The 21,919-nt window shown below is 39.9% G+C and overlaps 1 protein-coding gene across 4 annotated transcripts in view; it reads left to right on the plus strand.

Moving 5' to 3' along the window:
* Nucleotides 1-20,365, plus strand: part of LOC117421044 (PR domain zinc finger protein 5-like) — an 85,091-nt gene extending 64,726 nt beyond the window's left edge. For all 4 annotated transcript variants that reach the window (XM_059032398.1, XM_034034911.3, XM_034034914.3 and 1 more), the window contains 2 exons: nucleotides 14,241-14,345; nucleotides 17,597-20,365. In XM_059032398.1, the coding sequence (XP_058888381.1) occupies nucleotides 14,241-14,345; nucleotides 17,597-17,761 (270 nt within the window). In that variant the 3' untranslated portion in view covers nucleotides 17,762-20,365. The remainder of the gene's footprint in view (nucleotides 1-14,240; nucleotides 14,346-17,596) is intronic.
* The last annotated feature ends 1,554 nt before the right edge of the window (nucleotides 20,366-21,919 follow it).

The following is a 21,919-nucleotide window of genomic DNA, read 5'->3' on the forward strand; positions in this document are numbered from 1 at the left end:
TGAGGAAACAGATCTTGTGCGCCATTTCATTGTATATTGTACTACCTCTGTGAGCTTTAGCTTTAGAGTATTAACTATTTATTTTAAACTATGCCATTCAGCTTTAACTGCAACCTATTTAATAACCTAAAATTTACACACAAAACATGAACAGCTATAGTGTATGAAATTAAGAAGTAATAGTCGATTTCTAACTTTCCTTTTTATACAGGATTATACAGAGAGGATTGCAGATATAGCAATAATATGTGTTATTTATTCTGCCAGTTGCAATTACGTACGTATGGATCATTTTTTTAAGTGACTGTTGCGGGAGCAAGTGAGACTTCCAGGGTTCCAATACATTTCTAGCTACCTTGTATTCATATCTTCTGTGTGTGTTTGCATATGTGATTGGTGCTATTGGTTGTACTCACATAGCACTGTCACCCCGATCCATGGAGCCTGCTCTGCAGGGTGGCAATGCTGACAAGGAGGAAGAGAATTGAGGCAACGTCACATCAATCAATATTTCTCGCGTAAGCAGAACAAAAAGAAAAAATATGCCATTGAACAGCATGACTTTTATTGTATATGCATTGAAGGAGAAAGGAAAAAATCTTTTTTTTTACATCAGACAAGGAATACATGTTTAAATTAAAAGGTAAGCAGTGCAGTTTCACTTTATGTTGCCTCTGCTTGTCCCCTGCTGAGTGCTGTGTCTGTTGATCGCTCATTTTCGGTCAATGAAAGCCACCTCCACCTTCACAATACGCTACTGACCAAAAGATACGCCTGGATTGCCGGGGCTTTTTATATGAAGGTGGTCACGTGTAGTCTCGGACATTATCGTGCGCATTCAATTATCGCTTGCACTAAATTTAGTGTGCGTGCTATGGCATGTAAATGAGCCAAACAGTGTGCATATAAATTAATGCATTCTCTGTTAGTAAATGGGCCAGTAAATTTAGATTTATCGCGCACGTTTGGCTCACTACTTTACGTGAGTGCTAACTCTAAATTTCAAAAATGAGGCCCGTGGTATGGTAATTTACTCACATGATCTTGTTGACTTGCATGTTATGCCTAGCTCTTACTCTTAAAAATATATGGTCTTGTATTTTGTGTCTGGTAAATGCTGCTTATAGTTTTATATTTAGACCTTAAACGTGATTTGAGAAACAGTATATAGGTTTATTTATCCCCTCCTCAAAAAACCTACCCTCGACCCCACCTCCCTCCAGAACTACCGTCCTGTCTCCCTCCTACCCTTCCTCTCCAAAACCCTCAAGCGGACTGTACACCGCCAGCTCTCTTCTTTCCTGTCCAACCGCTCTCTGATTGACCCTCTCCAATCTGGCTTCCGCTCTGCTCACTCCACTGAAACCGCCCTCCTGTCTGTCACCAACTCACTTAAGTGTGCCCGAGCCGCCTCTCTCTCCTCTGTCCTAATTCTCCTCGACCTCTCTGCTGCCTTTGACACTGTTGATCACTCTATTCTACTATCATCTCTTGCTGACCTGGGGATCTCTGGCACTGCTCTGGCCTGGTTCTCCACCTACCTCTCCAACCGCACTTACCAGGTAACCTGGCGTGGAGCAACCTCCACACCTCGCCCTCTCTTAACTGGAGTCCCCCAAGGGTCAGTCTTGGGTCCTCTCCTGTTCTCTCTCTACACCCGCTCCCTGGGCCCCCTCATCGCATCCTATGGTTTCTCATACCATTTCTATGCTGATGATGCTCAGATTTTCCTCTCCTTCCCCACCTCTGACTCCACCATCTCCTCCCGTATCTCTACCTGTCTGTCTGCTATTTCCTCCTGGATGCACTCGCATCACCTCAAACTCAACCTCTCTAAATCTGACCTCCTTTTCTTTCTCTCCTCCTCCCCCTCCTCTGATCTCTCTATCTCTGTTCCTCTGGAATCTACCACACTCTCTCCCTCTTCCTCCGCTAAGAACCTTGGAGTCACCCTGGACCCCTGCTTATTCCCAGCACATCTCCACTCTGGCACGCACTTGCCGATTCTTCCTGAACAACATCCGAAGAATCCGACCCTTCCTCACCAACTATGCTACCCAGCTCCTGGTCCAGGCCCTGGTACTCTCCCGCCTAGACTACTGCAACTCCCTCCTGGCTGGCCTCCCTGCATCCGCCACCCGTCCGCTCCAGCTCATCCAGAACTCTGCTGCCTGCCTGGTGTTCTCTCTGCCTCGCTTCGCCCACGCTACTCCACTACTCCGCTCGCTCCACTGGCTCCCGATCACTGCTCGCATCCAGTTCAAGACTCTTGTACTAGCCTACAGATGCCTTGACCAGACTGCACCCAGCTACCTCCAGACCCTCATCTCTCTCTACACCCCCTCTCGACCTCTCTGCTCCGCCTGCACTAGAAGACTGGCTCTACCTCCGCTACGCTCCCCTGCCTCCAGAGCCCGCTCCTTCTCCACCTTTGCTCCGCAGTGGTGGAATGACCTTCCTACAGATGTCAGGACTGCCCAGTCTCTGACCACATTCCGGCGCCTCCTTAAGACTCACCTCTTCAAACAGCACCTGTAGAACTCCTCTGTTTGTATCCTGGGACACTATCACCCTTCATTTAAATGTGCTTTATTTTGCTCTTATCTGCCCCCTATTTTACTGCATTTAGTCCTGTACTTCAGAATACTGTAATCTGCCAAGTGTTTAACCTGTAGTATTTTGTATTTAATCATATCCTGATGTAACTTTCACTATTATCTGCTGTATTATTGAATTGTGGTTTGTCACACTTGAACAAAAGTTATTGTATTTCTTGCTCTTATTGTATTACTTGTATTGTAACACTTGAAATGTATTCGCTTACGTTTGTAAGTCACCCTGGATAAGGGTGTCTGCTAAGAAATAAATAATAATAATAATAATAATAATAATAATAATAATAATAATAATTTAGCAAAACATTGATTTTGAGGTTCAGTTTTCTTCATACCTGACTTGACATTTTTTGTATTATCACACCAGCATTGTAATCTCTTTTCAAAATCAGGTGGACTTACTGACACACATGCATTCTAGAATGTCTTGTTGTCACAAAGACGGCCAGAGTGGGTGGCGTCAGACCAGAATCAGGAATTCAAACAAAGACAGTGGTTGTGATGATGAGCTGAGTGCAATGTCTGCACTCAGCGTTTATTAACAAATAAAAGGTTTTAAACGGTACACAAAACAGGACACGGCACTGGTAGCCAAAAGAAACATATAAACAAAACGGACTAAACACTTAACAAACGGTGCACGGAGACAAACAAACACGGTGAGTACAAACAACTATTATATTTACGATCTTACTTTCAATTACTCCTCTCTCTCTCACCCGTTCTCCACTCCCGAACACCTAACCCCGACTGCATGCTATGTGTCTCTATATATACTGTTGTGCTGGGATTCAATTACTAATTAATTATTCACTTGAATCCCAGCACGTGAATTAATTCTGTGCAACCCTGTGCTCACATATTACATTTAACCAGCACGTGAAGTGATTTGTGCTCTCCTCGTGCCTAAATACAATCTACACTTTTTAAATACACGTGAAACACAGACCCGTTTATATCCCGTGTACCAATCTATACACCAACATTTACACACGCACGCATACATACATACACAGAACACACAAATGCACACAGGGGCGGGGCACTTTGCCACATATACCCCCCCTTGTGCGCAGCACACATGGCCTCAACGGCCACCTCCCCCCTTAAAAACCCAGCAGTCCAGAACAAAGTCTCGGGCTGGGAAGGGAGGCTTCAGTGGGCCCTTGGCTGGCAATGCTGTCAGCACCCCTGCCGGTAGTGGCACGGCTGACAGCCTGTTGGTCCCGTCCTGCAGCGAAAAAGCTGCGGGGGCAGGTGGTCCCCCGACCTCCCCCTTCTTCGTAGCCGGCAGCTCCCTCCTGTGGGGCTCCGGCCACAAGAACTCCTGCAGCGAAACTGCTGCTGGGGAAAGTGGTCTCCAGACCTCCTCCCCCTTCTTCGTGGCCGGCAGCTCCCCTTTCTGGGGCTCCGGCCACCATACTCCCTGCGGAGGTACGGGCAGCAGAGGCAGCTCCTGCTCCTCTGCTCCGGGCGGTGGTGGAGGCAGAGGCAGCTCCAGCTCCTCTGCTCCTGGCGGTGGTGGAGGCAGAGGCAGCTCCAGCTCCTCTGCTCCTGGCGGTGGTGGAGGCAGAGGCAGCTCCAGCTCCTCTGCTCCTTGCGGTGGTGGTGGCGGAGGCAGAGGCAGCTCCTGCTCCTCTGCTCCTGGAGGTGGTGGAGGCAGAGGCAGCTCCTGCTCCTCTGCTCCTGGAGGTGGTGGAGGTAGAGGCAGCTCCAGCTCCTCTGCTCCTGGCGGTGCTGGCTCCCTCTGCTGTGGCGGCTGGGCATGTGCACGCCGTGCTGCCTTCAGCAGCATAGCGAGAGGCTGCTGGGGGACACCAGCATCCTGCCCTTCTCCCCCCAAAAAATTTTCAGGGGGTTGAGCCTGCAACTCCTCCCCTTCTGGCTCCTGGGGCTGAACCAGCAGGCATTTTCCCTCTGCTGGTGGCTTGGGTCCCAGGGCTGTGGAAGCCCCGACTTGCCTCCCTTTGGGCTGTGGACGCCCCGACTCCTCCCTGTTGGGCTGTGGACGCCCCGACTCCTCCCTGTTGGGCTGTGGACGCCCCGACTCCTCCCTGTTGGGCTGTGGACGTTCGGGCTCCCCCCACTCAGGCGTAGGACGTTCGGGCTCCTCCCACTCAGGCGTAGGACGTTCGGGCTCCTCCCACTCAGGCGTAGGACGTTCGGGCTCCTCCCACTCAGGCGTAGGACATTCGGGCTCCTTCCGCTTGGGCTCCTCCCATTTGGGCTGTGGATGCTCAGGCTCCTCCCATTTGGGCTGTGGAGGCAAAACCAGCAGGCATTCACCCTCTGCTGGTGGAGATGGGGACAGCAGGTACTCACCCTCTGCTGGTGGAGATGGGGACAGCAGGTACTCACCCTCTGCTGGTGGAGATGGGGACAGCAGGTACTCCTCTGCTGGTGGTCCTGCTACCTGGGCTGCTGTTCCATTTATGGTTGCCTCCAGGTAGTTGAGGACAAACTCCACACCCTCCTCCAAGGTGTTTGGGGTGTGTTCCTCCTGATAGGCCTCCCATCTCTCACTGTCCATCATCCACAGGGCCTGGACGACTATGGGCAGAGACTGGGCCTCCAGCCCAGCATTCTCCAGCATCCAGTCCCGCACTTTGATGGCGTCTTCTGCCATTTTTTTTTTTTTTTTTTTTTTTCTTTTTTTTAAATCCAAACTGCGGTTCCTGCTCTGGCCTGAGTCCTGGAGGCGCTGTCGATCCCACGCAGGACACCACGTGTCACAAAGACGGCCAGAGTGGGTGGCGTCAGACCAGAATCAGGAATTCAAACAAAGACAGTGGTTGTGATGATGAGCTGAGTGCAATGTCTGCACTCAGCGTTTATTAACAAATAAAAGGTTTTAAACGGTACACAAAACAGGACACGGCACTGGTAGCCAAAAGAAACATATAAACAAAACGGACTAAACACTTAACAAACGGTGCACGGAGACAAACAAACACGGTGAGTACAAACAACTATTATATTTACGATCTTACTTTCAATTACTCCTCTCTCTCTCACCCGTTCTCCACTCCCGAACACCTAACCCCGACTGCATGCTATGTGTCTCTATATATACTGTTGTGCTGGGATTCAATTACTAATTAATTATTCACTTGAATCCCAGCACGTGAATTAATTCTGTGCAACCCTGTGCTCACATATTACATTTAACCAGCACGTGAAGTGATTTGTGCTCTCCTCGTGCCTAAATACAATCTACACTTTTTAAATACACGTGAAACACAGACCCGTTTATATCCCGTGTACCAATCTATACACCAACATTTACACACGCACGCATACATACATACACAGAACACACAAATGCACACAGGGGCGGGGCACTTTGCCACACTTGTCTAGACTTTTTCAATTATTTGTGCTTATGTATCGTAGATTACAAAAAAGACAAATATGTACAATTATAAGCTTTTTAAAAGGGGCTCTCCAGGACCAGGGTTGGAGACCCCCTATTTTAGACCTAATGGTGAACAGGCACATCATACATTTAAGCATTATATATATATATATTTTTTATGACAAATCAAATTGAAATCAGAGAGCAGTTTACTTCTACATTTAAAAATGTCTTAAGAAGATTCTTTTCAGACAATTAAACACATTATCTACACTGTTAATGGATCCCCAGAGACCTTGGAGATCATTTCAGCAGTAGAAACTAATTAGAAAATAAGGTTTTTAATTGGATATTTTCCTCAGTTGTCTTATGTTTATATTATACTCTACATTGTGTTACAGTGCTTTTTTTATCATTATTTGTCCATCTTGTGATAAATATAAGTTTTATTTTTTTCAGTTCATCCAGCACAACAACTCAGCATTTTGTATGTTACATGCGGGAACTACATTTCTGAGTTTAGTTTATGTTAAACTGAGTAGAATATATGCTATTAAAATTGAACAAAAACGGGCACATGGGTTAGCTATAAAAGCCAATGCCTGGCTTCAGCACAGGGAACTATGTCCTCACAGGCTCGAATCTAGGCATTTTCTGAATAAATTAATTATTATTATTAAGTTAAATTGTGTTGTTTCTAGGGGGCTCCCAAGTGGCGCATCCGGTAAAGGCTCTCCACGTGGAGTGCAGCATGCGCCCCATAGCCAGGAGGTCGCAGGTTCGAGTCCAGGCTATTCCACTGCCGACCGTGGATGGGAGCTCCCAGGGGGCGGCGCACAATTGGCCGAGCACCACCCAGGGGGAAGGGGTTGGCCAGTGTGTCCTTGGCTCACCGCACACCAGTGACCCCTGTAGAGTGGCCGGGCGCCTGCGGGCTTGCTTGTAAGCTGCCCAGAGCTGCGTTGTCCTCCCACGCTGTAGCTCTGGGTTGGCTGCATGACAGGCCCGCAGAGTGGAAAAAAAAGCAGTCAGCTGATGGCACACGCTTCGGAGGACAGTGTGTGTTCGACTTCAGCGAGTCAGCGCAGGGGTGGTAGTGGTGAGCTGAGCTTAAAATACAATTGGATATGTCAAATTGGGAGATAAGCAGGGTAAAATTCATTGGCGACTACTAAATTTCTTTCTGTGGCCAATAATTCGCTTGATATATTTATTTCATTTATGTAGCACCTTACGTCATAGATCCCAAGGTGCTTTACAGAAAACATAATACACACAGCATAATAAAACATTAAAATAGCAAAATATTATAATAAAGACTATTTTAAATAAAAGTAAATACATTTCCAATCATGTATATTTAAAAAAACAAAAACAAAAACAGTAATAATAAAAAGACTATAATAAAAAGGCCTGTGTATATAAATAAGTCTTCAATCTTGACTTAAAAACAGCAAGACTCCTAGCTTCACTGACAAAAAAAGGCAGAGTGTTCCATAATGTAGGAACCTTATCAGAAAAGGCCCTTCCTCCCATACTATTTGTATTTACTCTTGGAATAACCAAGAGCCCTGCATCCTGAGATCTAAGATTCTGCTTAGGAATGTATGGGATCAACAGCTCTTGTAAATAACTGGGTGCTAATCCATTAAAGGCGTTATAAGTTAAAAATAAAATCTTAAAATCAATTCGAAACTGCATAGGAAGCCTGTGTAAATAATAGATTTGTGTTTAGCTATATTTCTCAAATGATAAAAAGATGCATTAGTAATTTTCCTAATGATAGAACAGGATCAAAAATGACCCCCAATTTCTGGCTTCAAGTTTTAGTTCTGAGGAAAGGCTGCTAAGATCTATTTTATATAAATCAACATTTTTTAACTGGTGCTGTGAACCCACACGCATGACCTCCGTTTTATCAGAATTCAACATCAGAAAATTCTGTGACATCCTACATTTTATGTCCGCAAAGCAAGCAGCTGAAAGACAAGTACAGCTGAGTATCATCTGCGTAACAATGTAAATTCACTCCATGCCTGCGGATAATATCACGTAATGACAACATATATAATGAAAACAACAGGGGACCTAAAATAGAACCCTGAGGAACACCACAGACAACCTCTGACAAATCAGACTTCATCTCCCTGACATAAACATACTGAAACCTATCAAAGATAAGGCCTAAACCAAGAATGGACAGCGTCTGCCAAACTCACTAAACTCCCAAGCCAGTTTAATAGAATGGAGTGGTCCATGGTGTCAAAAGCAGCGCTAAGATCAAGAAGAATTAAAATTGAAGGAAAGCCAAAGTCGGAGCTTATCAAAAGATCATTTACTACCCTAACAAGAGCTGTCTCAGTGCTATGTGCAGATAGAAATCCAGATAAAGCATTACAAGCTAAAAATATGAATCCTAAGCAAAATTACACAACATCCTACACTTTGACCTTGACTTAAGTTTAGTGGCTTTGGTGCCCTTTACAAATTTATTGAACTTAAGGCCATTTTGGCATTGCCCTTTTTGTTTCCCTGAGATACTATACCACAGTAACTTAGTTATTTTGGCCTGAACTGTAATAAGGGAAATAGTGAGTAAACTCATATTTTGGAAAATAAATATGAAGCCCCCTTATTATTATTACAGCAGCCCACCAAAAGGAACCGAGTAAAATGGGCTGCAGGTAATAAAGATTTTTGTCCTGTCCACACTACACAACTGATTTAGAGAACCGTACTCAAAAATGTTTGAATTAATCCAGCTCAAAGCGTCCACACTAAAGTGCTGTTTAATGTTTAGTCGGGCTTAATGCGTACACACACTATTAAAATAGTTTGGTTACAGTTCCTAGCAGCGCAATGGACTGTAGGACTAAATACTATAGTATCCCACCATGCACTGTTTACAACCTTGCAAATATGGAGCCCGTGCCCACAGAAGACATAGCACTTCTTAGCATGAACGTTATGATTTTGTTTCTTAAAAACACAAGGCACATTTTATCACAATGTTTGCCATGACATTGTAAAACAAGGCTTTAATAATTGTGTTTTGATATATAGTAAACAAAACTCATGCCTTTTAAAAGTGACACATACACATATATCTGCAGTAAGGACTTGGTGCACTGGCAGAACTGCTTTGCCTCTGAGGTGTGTTTTGGGGAGGCTTGCTTGTGCACTTAAAACTTTGATCTTTCAATTTAAAGCTACCATCTAGCTTAGAAGAATTTTTTTTAAATAATAAAGTTGATCATTTTGTATTTTTTTAATTGTGAAGGCTCAAAGTCAGTAGAGGGCGTAACTCAAACCTAAGATGGCCACTGGGCAGAAAAAGTAGCTGAATTTGGTTTTGATTTCAGATGTTTAAGTTTGTTAAAATCTAAATGTAAATATTTCGTTCGACCACCCTACTTATGGTAATCTAATCACTTTTTAAATTACAATGTAAGGAGCATAGGAACTTTAGGCAGAACTACTGGTTACCAGACTTAGATCACTTCATTTGATGAAAAAGAACATCACAATTTAATGTAATTTAATACCTCTGGTAGAATTTGGGTTGAAAGTTTTTTTAAATATTCACACATTTGTCTATGAAATCTGATGCCCCTTAACTTCAGTCAGCTGTATTCTGTGTGATTTGGCTACTCATCTCAGCAGGAGTTAGTATGTTGACTATGAAGTCTGTTCAGAAAACAGAACCAGTGTTTGGCTGACATTTATTAGGCCACGGTTTCCTGCAGGACCCTACATATTAACTGTTAAAACAAAAACTACATTGCAGTACTTGTGTCAACAGTTTGCTCCCTGTTTACCTCCCTTATGCTGGAAAAACAAAAGATGACTTCTTGACCCTGGAATTAATACATCCTGATGTTTGTAGGCTTTATAACCTAATGATAAAAGGAACTCTGGCCATAGGTGGCTAAATATTAAGGACTGTATTTAGATGACACATGGCCTGAACCTTTTGTTGGAACAGCTGGGAAACTAACTAACTTCCTTTTGAGACAAAGGAACAGAATTCACCACTATCAGTAAGACCAGTCAGAATCATTTTGCCAAGCCCACGGGTGGAGGGTGGGGGGGAGTTTAGTTAGTCCAAACAAGTGTTTCGTGAGGAATTTGTAACACTTATATTATCTTGCATTAACAAATGTCTGGGTGTCTTAATAGCCTAATTTCAGTCCCACTGTGAAGAAAGGCCTCACATCATTCCCACATGTGAATTGAATTTATACCAGTGTCATACTGTGCTTGAGGATTAAAATAAGTTGACTGCTGTTACATCATTTAAACAAAGCTTGGCAAGAATAAATAAGTGATTTGCTGTTGTTTTCTTTAAATTTGTAGATTTCAGATTTGTATTGTACATAAAGTGAATGGCGTGCTTGCTTTGTTTTTGGCTCGCTCTAAACCAGCACAACAATTTTTTTTCCCCAGATGGCGTTCTACAGAGAACTGTGTGCGTGCGCATAATGTGGTTTGTTTACTTTTTTCTGTCTAAAACTTTTAAATAGAGGCTCAAGAGCTACTGTGTTGATTCTTTGTTATATATATTAAACTCCCATATCACACAGCACTCTTTTTCATTTGCCGTTTTTTGAAACTGTCGCGCAAATTCTGGTGAGACAGTCAATAATTATAAGGTATTAAACTCCATTCTACACTGCACAGGGATCCAGTGTAATGAGGCCAAAACAGGGGTAATATGTTCACTTTTCCTGGTTTTAGTCAGAATTCTAGCAGCGGTATTCTGAACAAGCTGCAAGTGGGATACCACACGTCAAATGATAGATCAGGATCAAAGATGACCCCCAAACTCTTAATTTCTAGTTTAAGTTTTGCTGAGAGACTGTAAGGTCTGAGCTCATGTAATCTCACATTTCTTTTTGTTAGTTCTGTGATCCCACTAGCATAACTAGTGGGATCTGTTTTATCGGAATTTAATATTAGAAAATTCTGTGACATCCAATACTTGATGTCTGTAAGGCAAGTAGCTAATAACACCTAGGCAGAAGAAATTAATGGCTTTAGGGACAAATATAGCTGGGTGTCATCAGCATAGCAATGGAGGTTCACTCTGTGTCTGCGGATAATGTCACCTAACGGTAGCATATATAATAAAAACAGCAAGAGACCAACTGAAACCTATCAGAAAGATAAGATTTGAACCAGGATAGACAAGGCCAGACAGTCCTATTGTGCTTTCAAGACGATGTAGTAGGATGGAATGGTCTACAGTATCAAAGGCAGCACTTAGATCAAGAAGAATTAATATCGATGGAAAGCCCGAGTCAGAGCTTATCAGCAGATCGTTCACAACTTTGACAAGGGCCGTCTCGGTGCAATATATCCGAGCATCTTGTTTGCCTTTTTTTTTTTACCTTCCACACATTGTCTAGATGAAGACATTTCTGAGTCAGCATAAACTCCTAGGTCTTTTTCATAGATTCCTTCTTCAATTTCAGTATCTCCCATATGATATTTATAATGCACATTTTTATTGCCTGCGTGCAGTACTTTACACTTTTCTCTATTAAATGTCATTTGCCATGTGGCTGCCCAGTTCTGAATGCTGTCTAGATCATTTTGAATGACCTTTGCTGCTGCAGTGTTTGCCACTCCTTATTTTTGTGTCGACTGCAAATTTAACAAGTTTGCTTACTCTACCAGAATCTAAATCGTTAATGTAGATTAGGAATAGCAGAGGACCTAATTCTGATCCCTGTGGTACTCCACTGGTTACCTTTCTCCATTTTGAGGTTTCTCCTCTAATCAGTACTTTCTGTTTTCTACATGTTAATCACTCCCTAATCCATGTGCATGCATTTCCTTGAATCTCTACTGTGTGTGTATATGTATGTGTATATATTATATATAGGATATGCTATACACATAAATACATGTTTGTGTAGGTCTTTCTTTCTCTTCTTTGGAGCAATAACCATACAGGAGCTTGCACACAATCCATATTGCCTTCAGTTATATGCACATTTAGCAGGACAGAGTGGTGGCGTATTCCGTCCAAAAATCAAACCTTTCGACTTATTGTTGACTTTTTTGCAGCGATTATGCTCAAGTGTGAAAGGTAGTATTCAGTGCCATAGGTTCGATTTTTTTACCCAAGAAAACACAGTGAATAAACGCTATAGTGTGAATAGCCCTTAACTTATAGTTCAGGGAGTATCATTTACAGTATATTCCAGTAACAACTAGGCTGCATTTATCAGTTACTGGGTACACAATTCTTTTAAGATTCTTTTCTCATTTCTGAAGTTAAAGTTTTGAAATTCCTGTATATACAGCAGTTTTGTTTTATATATTTTTGGGATATATGTAAGTTTATTTGTTTTTGTTTTTTGTGCACATAAATGGCAAGGTTTCTAGTAAAGTATAGTTTCCCATTCAAATGCTTATTTTTTGCATTGTACAGAAACTACTTTTCTAAGTTCAGCATGCTTTAAAAGTTGACTATCTGGGGGTAAAAGCAAACAAACAAAAACATTGAACTTTTTATATTCTTTCTTTTTTGTGTTCTTTCAGATACATGTGATTCATTTGTGGTTGAAAACTACATTTTTCTTTCAACTCAGATTATTCTTGCATCAAATTGGCTGTGTCAGTAAAAGTTCCATGTTGGCATATCAATTTTTGTGAACTACAGTAGATTTCTTAGTAAGTAATATAAAGACTCGGTCGAAGACATAGTGCACAGCCAAATGTAATTCCTATTGTAACAGTATAAATAAACAACTTTCAGTAAAATGTACCTTTTATCTCAAATTGTTTAGTGAATGTGCACCCTCCAGAGGAAACCTAGCTAGATTAAATATATTACTTCAGCTTTTGCCACTATGGAGTACTTCAGATCTTTTGTTTCAAAGGTTTACAGAGTGTCAGACATACTTAGTGAGGAAACAGATTTTAATAGAACAAGGCATCTTGAAATTTGGTGCAAAAACAGTGTGGTGAATTTTATAAAGCATATTTTAACTGCATCCCCAAATGCCATCTAAGCCACTTGCACCTTGGCCACATTCTCAGTAATCATGATAATCTTTTAACGGATATTAAAACCTCCTATTTTTGTTATAAAATGAAATACTGAAATCCTGTACTATTTTGCACAAAGAACAACACATATTAATGACCCAAACGCTGTCTGGAAGAAACATTTTTAAAAAGTTGGATAATGCACATCTGATATATAACTAACATGGTCAGACTAAATAGCACTGCATTTTTAAACCCATGTATTTAGAAAAGTGTATATATAAAACCTTATTTGCATATATTAATTGAAATTCTTGATTATGTCATGTTGAGCCAAAGAGACCACATCACCATCAATGGAAACGGTGTCAATATAATTGCAAAGGAGTTTGCAGTTGAAGAAAGAACACAATGTCTTGGCCTCACTATATTGTGTAAATAATCGTTTTCTGTAATATTAGTCATTCTGACTAGGTGATTTAACCTTAAGTATTTTGTATTTTTCTGTGTTCCCGTCACACAATTTTATTGCTTCATTCCAGTCCGGCTCACCTGTATTTAGGTTGTGATATCCAAGGTATACTTTTTCTTTAATAGTCTTCTGTCTGCTTTGTATGCCACTCCCTTGGCAAGGAACATTTAAAATGGCTGGTTGAAATTAGAGATTTTTATTGATTGTATTGAGGCCATGCTTTTGAATTGAATTTCCTTTGCCAACTTGTATCCTAAGCTATCCCAATTAATACATAAATAAATGCACTATGCTGCTACATGCAAATGTAATTATAGAGCATTAAAAAAAAAAAAGTCAGTTAAAATGATATTATGAAAACCATTAAAATGTAGATTGTAATGTGTTTTTGGTTAGTTTCCAGTGCTGGTTTGTTAAAACCGATCTTCTCCTCAAAGGACAAAAGTGTGCCCAGTCAATGCATTAAATTTAATACCGGCTGAGAAAATTAGCAAGATCATTTGTAAAAATTGTTCCAGACTACTACTTCTGTCTTCAAAAATCACTGTTTCTATTAGCATTCATGCTGTTTATATTAACTTGTAATATGTTGTAGTATATTAAGCAGAATCTATACCTAAAACTCCAGACAACTAGATTACTAATTGGCTTGGAGAAAACTTTTGTAATCACAGTAGGCTGATTATGTTTTCACTGTCTGAAACTACTTGGAGAGACTATAAAAACCTTGTCAGGAATTCCACTCCCTTAACTGGCTCATTTTCTGCACCAACTCAATTTCACTTAATTGTGGTTACAGGAAAAGCCATACCAGTGCTCCGAATGTAACAAGGCCTTCAGCCAGAAGCGAGGTCTGGATGAGCACATGCGGACACATACAGGGGAGAAACCCTTCCAATGTGATGTAAGTAAAATATTAACATTTAACATGTTTTATTTTGTTAATGCTCTGTGTTTCTTCACCCATTCTGTTGACAAAGTACTGCCATACCAATTTATCTTAACAAATCTGAGAAGCTTAGAGTTGACCCTAGTCACTGAATAGAACAGTGGTTTTGGAGGTGCTGGCTTTTGGTTTAAAAAATAAATAAAAAAAAAATAAATGTAAATGCACAAAAGGCAAAAATGTACTTTCATTTTTTATAACAAAACTATGTACGTCTTAAAACTAGAACAACCGTGTTTATAGGCATACCTAGAACAACCATGAGCAGTCAATTTGACCAGCATATTGAAAACAACATAAATATTATAGTGAAAGGACAAACAATTGAATATAAGTTGTAGTTTTATTCAGGAACATCATATAAAACTACACAACCGAAACGTTGTAAATAAACAGACATTTGAACAGAAATGTGTTTATATACAGACATATTATGTAAAGCACAACCTCAAAAAATGGTAAAAAATGAAATAAACAAATATTTGAAAATAAATTTGTGTATATACAGGTATATCATGTACATACAAAACTGTACAACTGAAACAATGTAAATAAGTATATAAAAAAAGTAAAGTAAAAGGGTTTATATTGCCTACATAACAAAGCGCATATACACAACCGAAGCTATGCGTTTATGTACAGGCATACTATAATCAAAATGACATGAATAAATAAACATTTGAACAGAATGAGCTTTGTTTACAGTCGTTTACAAAGTCTAAGTGCTGGCACAAATCACACAGATCCTACGCTTTTCAACATATGCAGTGCACTTACCGCAGACTGTCTTTGCACATTTGGCACAGCTATCAATGGTCTTTTTGCCATTACATTTTGCAATCTGGCATTGTCGTCTCTTGCGGCTGGCTGCTTGTCCACTGTAATATTCTGTCCCGGTTTTTAGCAGAGAATTCTATTGTCAAAAGTGGGTCCAAATTTCAGATGCCAGGGCAAATTTGTCATTTTGAAGTGGGCGCTTCAGATCGAAACGCAGAAATCGCAAAATTTCACAAAAGCGATTCCGTGGCATTGCCTCTGAAAAAAAATCAACTTCCCACTTACTGGAGCACAAACTGTACAGTGACAGGCTTCTGGCACCAAATGCTCCACGGGCATATACTAGTGCAATGAAAGCTTCTAATTCCTCTAAGGGCATTGATCAGGAATCATCTTGTAGTTGTCGGTGGGCTTCTGCTTCAGTGTAGCGTTGTATGTGGAGAAGCGTAGGCATGTCAATCAATAGGCGAAAAGCACTCAATGCGCTGTCATCAATGTTGCATTTTGCATATGCCGTGGGCCCTGGAACTTCCCTCAAAATATTATGTTCACCCCTTCTACCTGCAGCTTCAACAGCAGGATTTATAGTGTTCCAAACAGTGCCATCATTACCCGCCTCTTGAGTGCCAGGTGGTGCTGGCACTACCGCTGGAGAAGCGGCTGCCTCAGGTGAAGTAGCGGCTGGATCAGGTGCAGGGGCTGATGCAGATGAAGTGGCTAGCATCCTTGCAGGGGCTGCTACGGGATCTCCTGTGCCCTCTTTGCGCACTCGGTCCTGGCACTTCGCTGGCATCCTTCTCTCTGTCACTGCTGCTATTAGATTAATCTTCGCAAACCCAGTCTGCTTCAGAGCCAGATTCGCCATTGTCCGTCTCTGCTGCATCGGAATCATTGTTTGGTAAAATTTGCAGTAATTCCAAACACTGCTTTGCTGTCATGCGTCTTCCGTGATCCATTTTCAATGTGTATTGGGGTAACAATTAATTTCTTAGAAAAAACTAGTGACTTATTTAGTAATCCGAGAGCATCTAAAACATAGGTGATAGACTCTCCTCACAGACAGACAGCCGGGTGCTGTGAGCTGTCAAGGCTGATTGATGGGCTATCAGGAGGCTCATTGAAACAATAGAAAGGCCGCTCAATTGAGGAATGCAGACTGATATAATCAAACTTCAATATATGGTGGCAGGTCCCGACTGATAAATAGAAATAATACCGCAACATTTCATTGTTATAATATGTTTTATATGTATGACAGTATTTTATCTTGCTAATTTTTGAAGCTACGTGATTCTTTCTTTGTCAGGGTAATTAGTACATATATATTTAGGAAAAGTCAGGAAAGCACAGTTTCGTATCTTAAACACACACACTGCAATTTCAATTTCAATTCCAAAAACTGTCAAGATGACCGTCTTGGTTGTTCTAGTGTTAATTCACTCAATCCCTAAAACTATTTGTAATGAACAGTGTATTTTTATTTATGATGAATGCACTACAACTTACATTTTGCTGCTGACCCTGCTGGTTAAGAATGAATTTGAATTATTCCAAAAAAAACCTTAAAGAAGTTTGCATAATAATACACATGAATTATTTGACATAGTTTAAAACACATAGCACACATTTTTTATGGTCATTGGTGATGTGAATGCAGGCTTTTGAAAGGCTATAATTGAGTTTATGCTGTAATGTTTTTTTAAGATGTATGGAGGAATTTAGGTTTGGATGGAGCAACCATAGAATATTTTAATGTTAGCAGTTTATTCTTCACTGGTTTACATTGATGATCTAAGGCTTTATCCTTGTCATCACATTAGTTACCCTGGTTAAATGATGACATTCATAGGCTATGTATTCTGTAAATGGGATGACACACTGCATTTTTATCATGACTCCAATTTAAACTCCAGCCTTCAGATTCCTCATACTTCATCAACAAACAATTCCATTTGAAATCCTTCTTGTTATGGATGTTTCCTAAAACCTTATCAAGCATCTTTTTGGAAGAAGGTATTCATTTATTTATATATTGTTGCATCCAACAACTTTTTTTTTTAGGGACCAGTATTGGGAATATATGATCAAGGATGGAACCGTTTACCACAAGCCTTTTTAATACAAAAGCACTGTGGTGTCCAGGATACTGGATAATATATGTGTAGTTGTGTGGCTAACCTTTTTGTTTGTATGATTTCAGAATTCCATAATCTGCTTTTAGGGGAATATGCTTTGCAAGATGTGATGATTAGAAGCAAGTCATAGCTATGCATAGTCTTAATAAGGATACAATACCAACTATGAATACTTTTACATCCTGAATAAAAATAGTTAAATGGTTTTAGAAATATTTGGTGGAAGACACATGCATTGATGGAAGTATTTCCTTCATTTATTTTTTTATTTTATTTTTTTTACTTCTATACCTACAGGTTTGTGATCTGTCCTTCAGCTTGAAGAAAATGCTGATTCGACACAAGCTGACTCATAATCCAAACCGACCCATGGCAGAATGCCAGTTGTGCCACAAGAAGTTTACAAGAAATGACTACCTCAAAGTACATATGGAGAATGTGCACGGAGAAAGAGACAGCTAAAACTGGAATTCAATACAGCTTTGAAGAAGATAAAAATATTTTGGTGAAATGACAAACATATATATATATAACAGCAGTGTGGAGTAGTGGTTAGGGCTCTGGACTCTTGACCGGAGGGTTGTGGGTTCAATCCCCAGTGGGGGACACTGCTGTTGTACCCTTGAGCAAGGTACTTTACCTAGATTGCTCCAGTAAAAACCCAACTGTATAAATGGGTAATTGTATGTATAATGTGAAATAATGTATAATGTGATATGTTGTAACAATTGTAAGTCGCCCTGGATAAGGGCGTCTGCTAAGAAATAAATAATAATAATAATAATAATAATAATAACAGGTCTTTGGGAAGCACCTTGGTGATTAGAGAGGGCACACCTTTCAATTGGACCAAGCAATCCCCAAAACTGCTCGTGTCCACGCTATCCAAAATTAACCTGGATACTTAGAACTTTGGATTTTTTTAACCAAAGGGCAAATAACATACCCCCAGATCTCCCCTGGGCACACAAGTCTCCGACCCTGTCTCCACTCCATCATATAGTTGTATTACAGTGATTCAGAATTGCTGTCAAGTAATTGAATTACAGTGCACTACTGTACCATAAGAAAAAGGAGTTTAGCTTAATTACAAACTGGTTTGAGTTTGGTACACATGGGAATGCCAAGCATCTCCATTTGGAATTTATTTTCTTCTTTTATTTCTGGAAATACCACATTTATTCATTGATCCTTTCCACTGGTTACTAGTCAGACAATTCATTAAATACAATCTAGTTTACAACTGCCTTGCTGTCATTGCCTCCGAACTGCTGGTTTCAGTGATGTAATTCGATGCTGCCACATTCTGACTCAATTTATCTTCTGTTGTAACCAATAAATAAAACCAGTACTATGTTGCACTATTTTAGGAATGTATGATATATTTTGTAGTGTTTTCAAAATTTTTGTAACATGGAAGCATGACATGAGCATTGTATTACAGTTTTATGTTTAAAACAGCCAAGCCATCCAATGCACCATTTCTTTTTTTTATACAAATGCTATACATTTCAGTACTTCTATAAAGGTTAGTGATAAACCCTGCTGGCTTGTTGAAAACATGCTTGTTCATAGAAATGGCATTAGAGTTTGTCAGCTGGAGCTCAGCAATTCAAATGTTTAAGTGCCACCAGCATTTATAAACTTTATTTTAATAGCTGGGAGTTGTGTAATTATTTTCAAAATTAAATGTAACATTTTAAATATTGTGCCCTTTGTCAAAGTAGGAATTTTCTAGTGGTAGACAAACCTGTTAATAAATGAAAGGATCATTTGAGAAATAGTATTAAAAAAACATTGTTAATATACTTTTTATATCCAATAAATCATGGTTATATTAACATGTTTGATAAGCAAATGTAATTGTCACGTGTTAGCAAAAAACGTTCAACCTTCTCTTCGGCACTGATCAGCTCAACCACAAACACTGCTAAAACATGAACCAGGGCAGGTTATTTTTTAAAACCATAAAATCAATTCAATTTTTGACAAAGATAAAAATACAGATCTGTGTTTTATTGCATCCATATCCTGAAAAACAGCCAGTCTATACATTTCACAAACAGTAGAAACTAGATTTAAGCAAATGTATTTATGCTGGAAACATGTGAATGCATTAGATGATTGGACAACGACATGGGTGAAGCCGAGAGGCTAGTGACAGTACACCTGAGACCAATCCTGGTCCGGTTTGTTTACAATGTACTGGAAGGACTTGCATTTGTGGTGTAATCATATGTGTTTAGATTACTTTATACAGACATTAGATTATACTTTCCAGAAGGAGATTAACACTTAAACTAGCAAGGAGAATGCAAGTGAATATAACCAAACACAAGAGCCATCTTCAACTCTGTTAATGAATTTGGCTCTCCAGGGAGAGGGAGAAAACTGTCCGGACCTACTTGTACTGAGGTTTGTAAGATTTTCACTGTTTTGTCCAGACTCCAACAGTCTTTTTCTTAAATTGTACTGTTCAAGACCAGGCAGTAGTGTGTCCAAGTTGGTGCAACGCTATTTTCCAGGCCACATCTTGCAGTGTTCTTAAGTAGATCTTTGTGTCTCTGCAATATGTTTTTTGACCTTTGGAGCACCGTCTTTCTTTTGATTTGCTCCTATGTTTTGGAATGTACTCCCAAGTGATATTGGATGCATTTTTACTTTAATATCTAGATAAGACATAAGGCAGGACTCAAACTATTTGACTTTGTTAGTGACGCTCTATAAAAATGGTGGTTGTTTTATGGAGCAATCTATCTGGTATTGCCCCGTCTCAGATCTGTGTCAAAAGTATAGTATAATATCTCAAGAGGTAAATATCATATGGTAAACTATAGCATAAGAAATCTGTTTCCCACTGAACAGAAACTGATGACGCTAGATTCTATGAAAAGTAAGCTGTACCACAGTCGCATTTGCAGTATAACACTTCAAGGTTGCTATGCCTATTTCTCACTGTGGATTTGTGTTTTCCTTCCTTTTTATTACAGCTAGGAGGCTGAAGCTACCAAAATGTATGTTTTTGTGTTTATTTTAATAAGTTTGCGAAAAATAAATTCAATTTGGAATGCATCACCTTAAATGTTTAGATGTTTTTTTTCTTCTCAATATTGGGGAGAGGACTGATAAGAATGAAGGGTTTTTAGGTATGTGATATATCTTAAATGATCATGGGGCAAAACTAGTCCGGGGACATAACAAGAACAGGCTGTAACAGGAAGAAATCTTTTTCTGCAGTATACAGAATAATACTAGTTTCTCTCAGTTTCTTTCAGCTGTGAATGTAGGAGATAAGTCTTAATGTATGAATGTAATTGAACTTCATGAACATTACGGTAGCTCTAACCTGTGCCACTTACAATGCAATGTGAATTATAATATGGTGATAATATTATTTTGTTGTTAATTTAACTCTTTTCCACTTATCCACAGCTTTGTATGTATTTGTGTGTACAATAATAGAATTTCTGACAGCCTATGAATCAGTCCACAATTACAGCTTGACTACAGAGCAGCCCAAATAGCTGTGGTGTGTGTGTGTGTGTGTGTAACAAATCCTTTCAGTTGGCTGTTGAGTTCAACACAAACCTAGCAAGAGAGCTAAGAGTAGAGGACTAGGATATCTACAATATTATTGAATATCTTTGAGTTAGGAAACTGTATTATTTCAGGTAGCAACACTATGTGTCTGACAGCATGAATGTAAAACACACTAAAACTGTACATATATAAGATTGTTATCCTCAGAGTACAATTGGATGTACTTTATTCCTTATTATTATTTTTTATTTTTATTTTTTTACATTGCCAATAAAATTACGTGCTTCACTGCGGCATCTATGGTGGTCAGGAAAATACCAAGGCCACAGTGAAAAGCTGTAACAGCTGATGCCCTGACTGTCACATTTGCTTTTAAATTAATTTTCCTCCTAGTGTGGGTCATGCAGGACCACAAATGTAAAGAGATACATAGTGTGCATCTTTCAAATCTCTTAGTGTGGCCAGTGGCTTAAGTTGAAATAGCAAAAGAGATTAAAAGCTTCTATCCGCATGTGGTCTGTCATCACCCTCAGATGACAAAAGGTACTGCACTAGCTCACACAGTTAAGAGTGGCAGCCATAACTACTGCAAGCAAGCAGACCAGATGCTCACACTGATGTACCAAAGTATGTAATGGAAAAAACAGACCTATGCCCCACAACTGTGCCCAGCAAGGGGTTCAGTTGACAAGACCAAAGATGTAAATGTAAATGCATTTCAGATATGGATGAAAACAAATTAGCTCCTTTTGAAACAAAATACACTAACCCCAGACTGAAAACTAATGATTGTATTATGTCTTTGTTTTATTTACAGATTCTCTTGGGATAAACCTTAATTATGCTAAGACTGTCTGTTAACAAATTCCTCACAATGATAGAGGCACCTTGGGGACTTCTGAATATTTCTTTAAGATAATTTTGTTTACATTAGGGTACTGGTTTGTATTACTGTGAAATGTAAAAGCCCTTCATCTGTGTGCAGTTTTTTGATCAATGGGGGGGGTAGAGCTGGTCTCTGAAACAAAATCACAAGGAGAAAACATACAAAGGATTAGTGTAAGCAAAGGAATAGACTTT

Source organism: Acipenser ruthenus, chromosome 1, assembly GCF_902713425.1.
Source record: "Acipenser ruthenus chromosome 1, fAciRut3.2 maternal haplotype, whole genome shotgun sequence".
Classification (NCBI taxonomy): Eukaryota; Metazoa; Chordata; class Actinopteri; order Acipenseriformes; family Acipenseridae; genus Acipenser; species Acipenser ruthenus.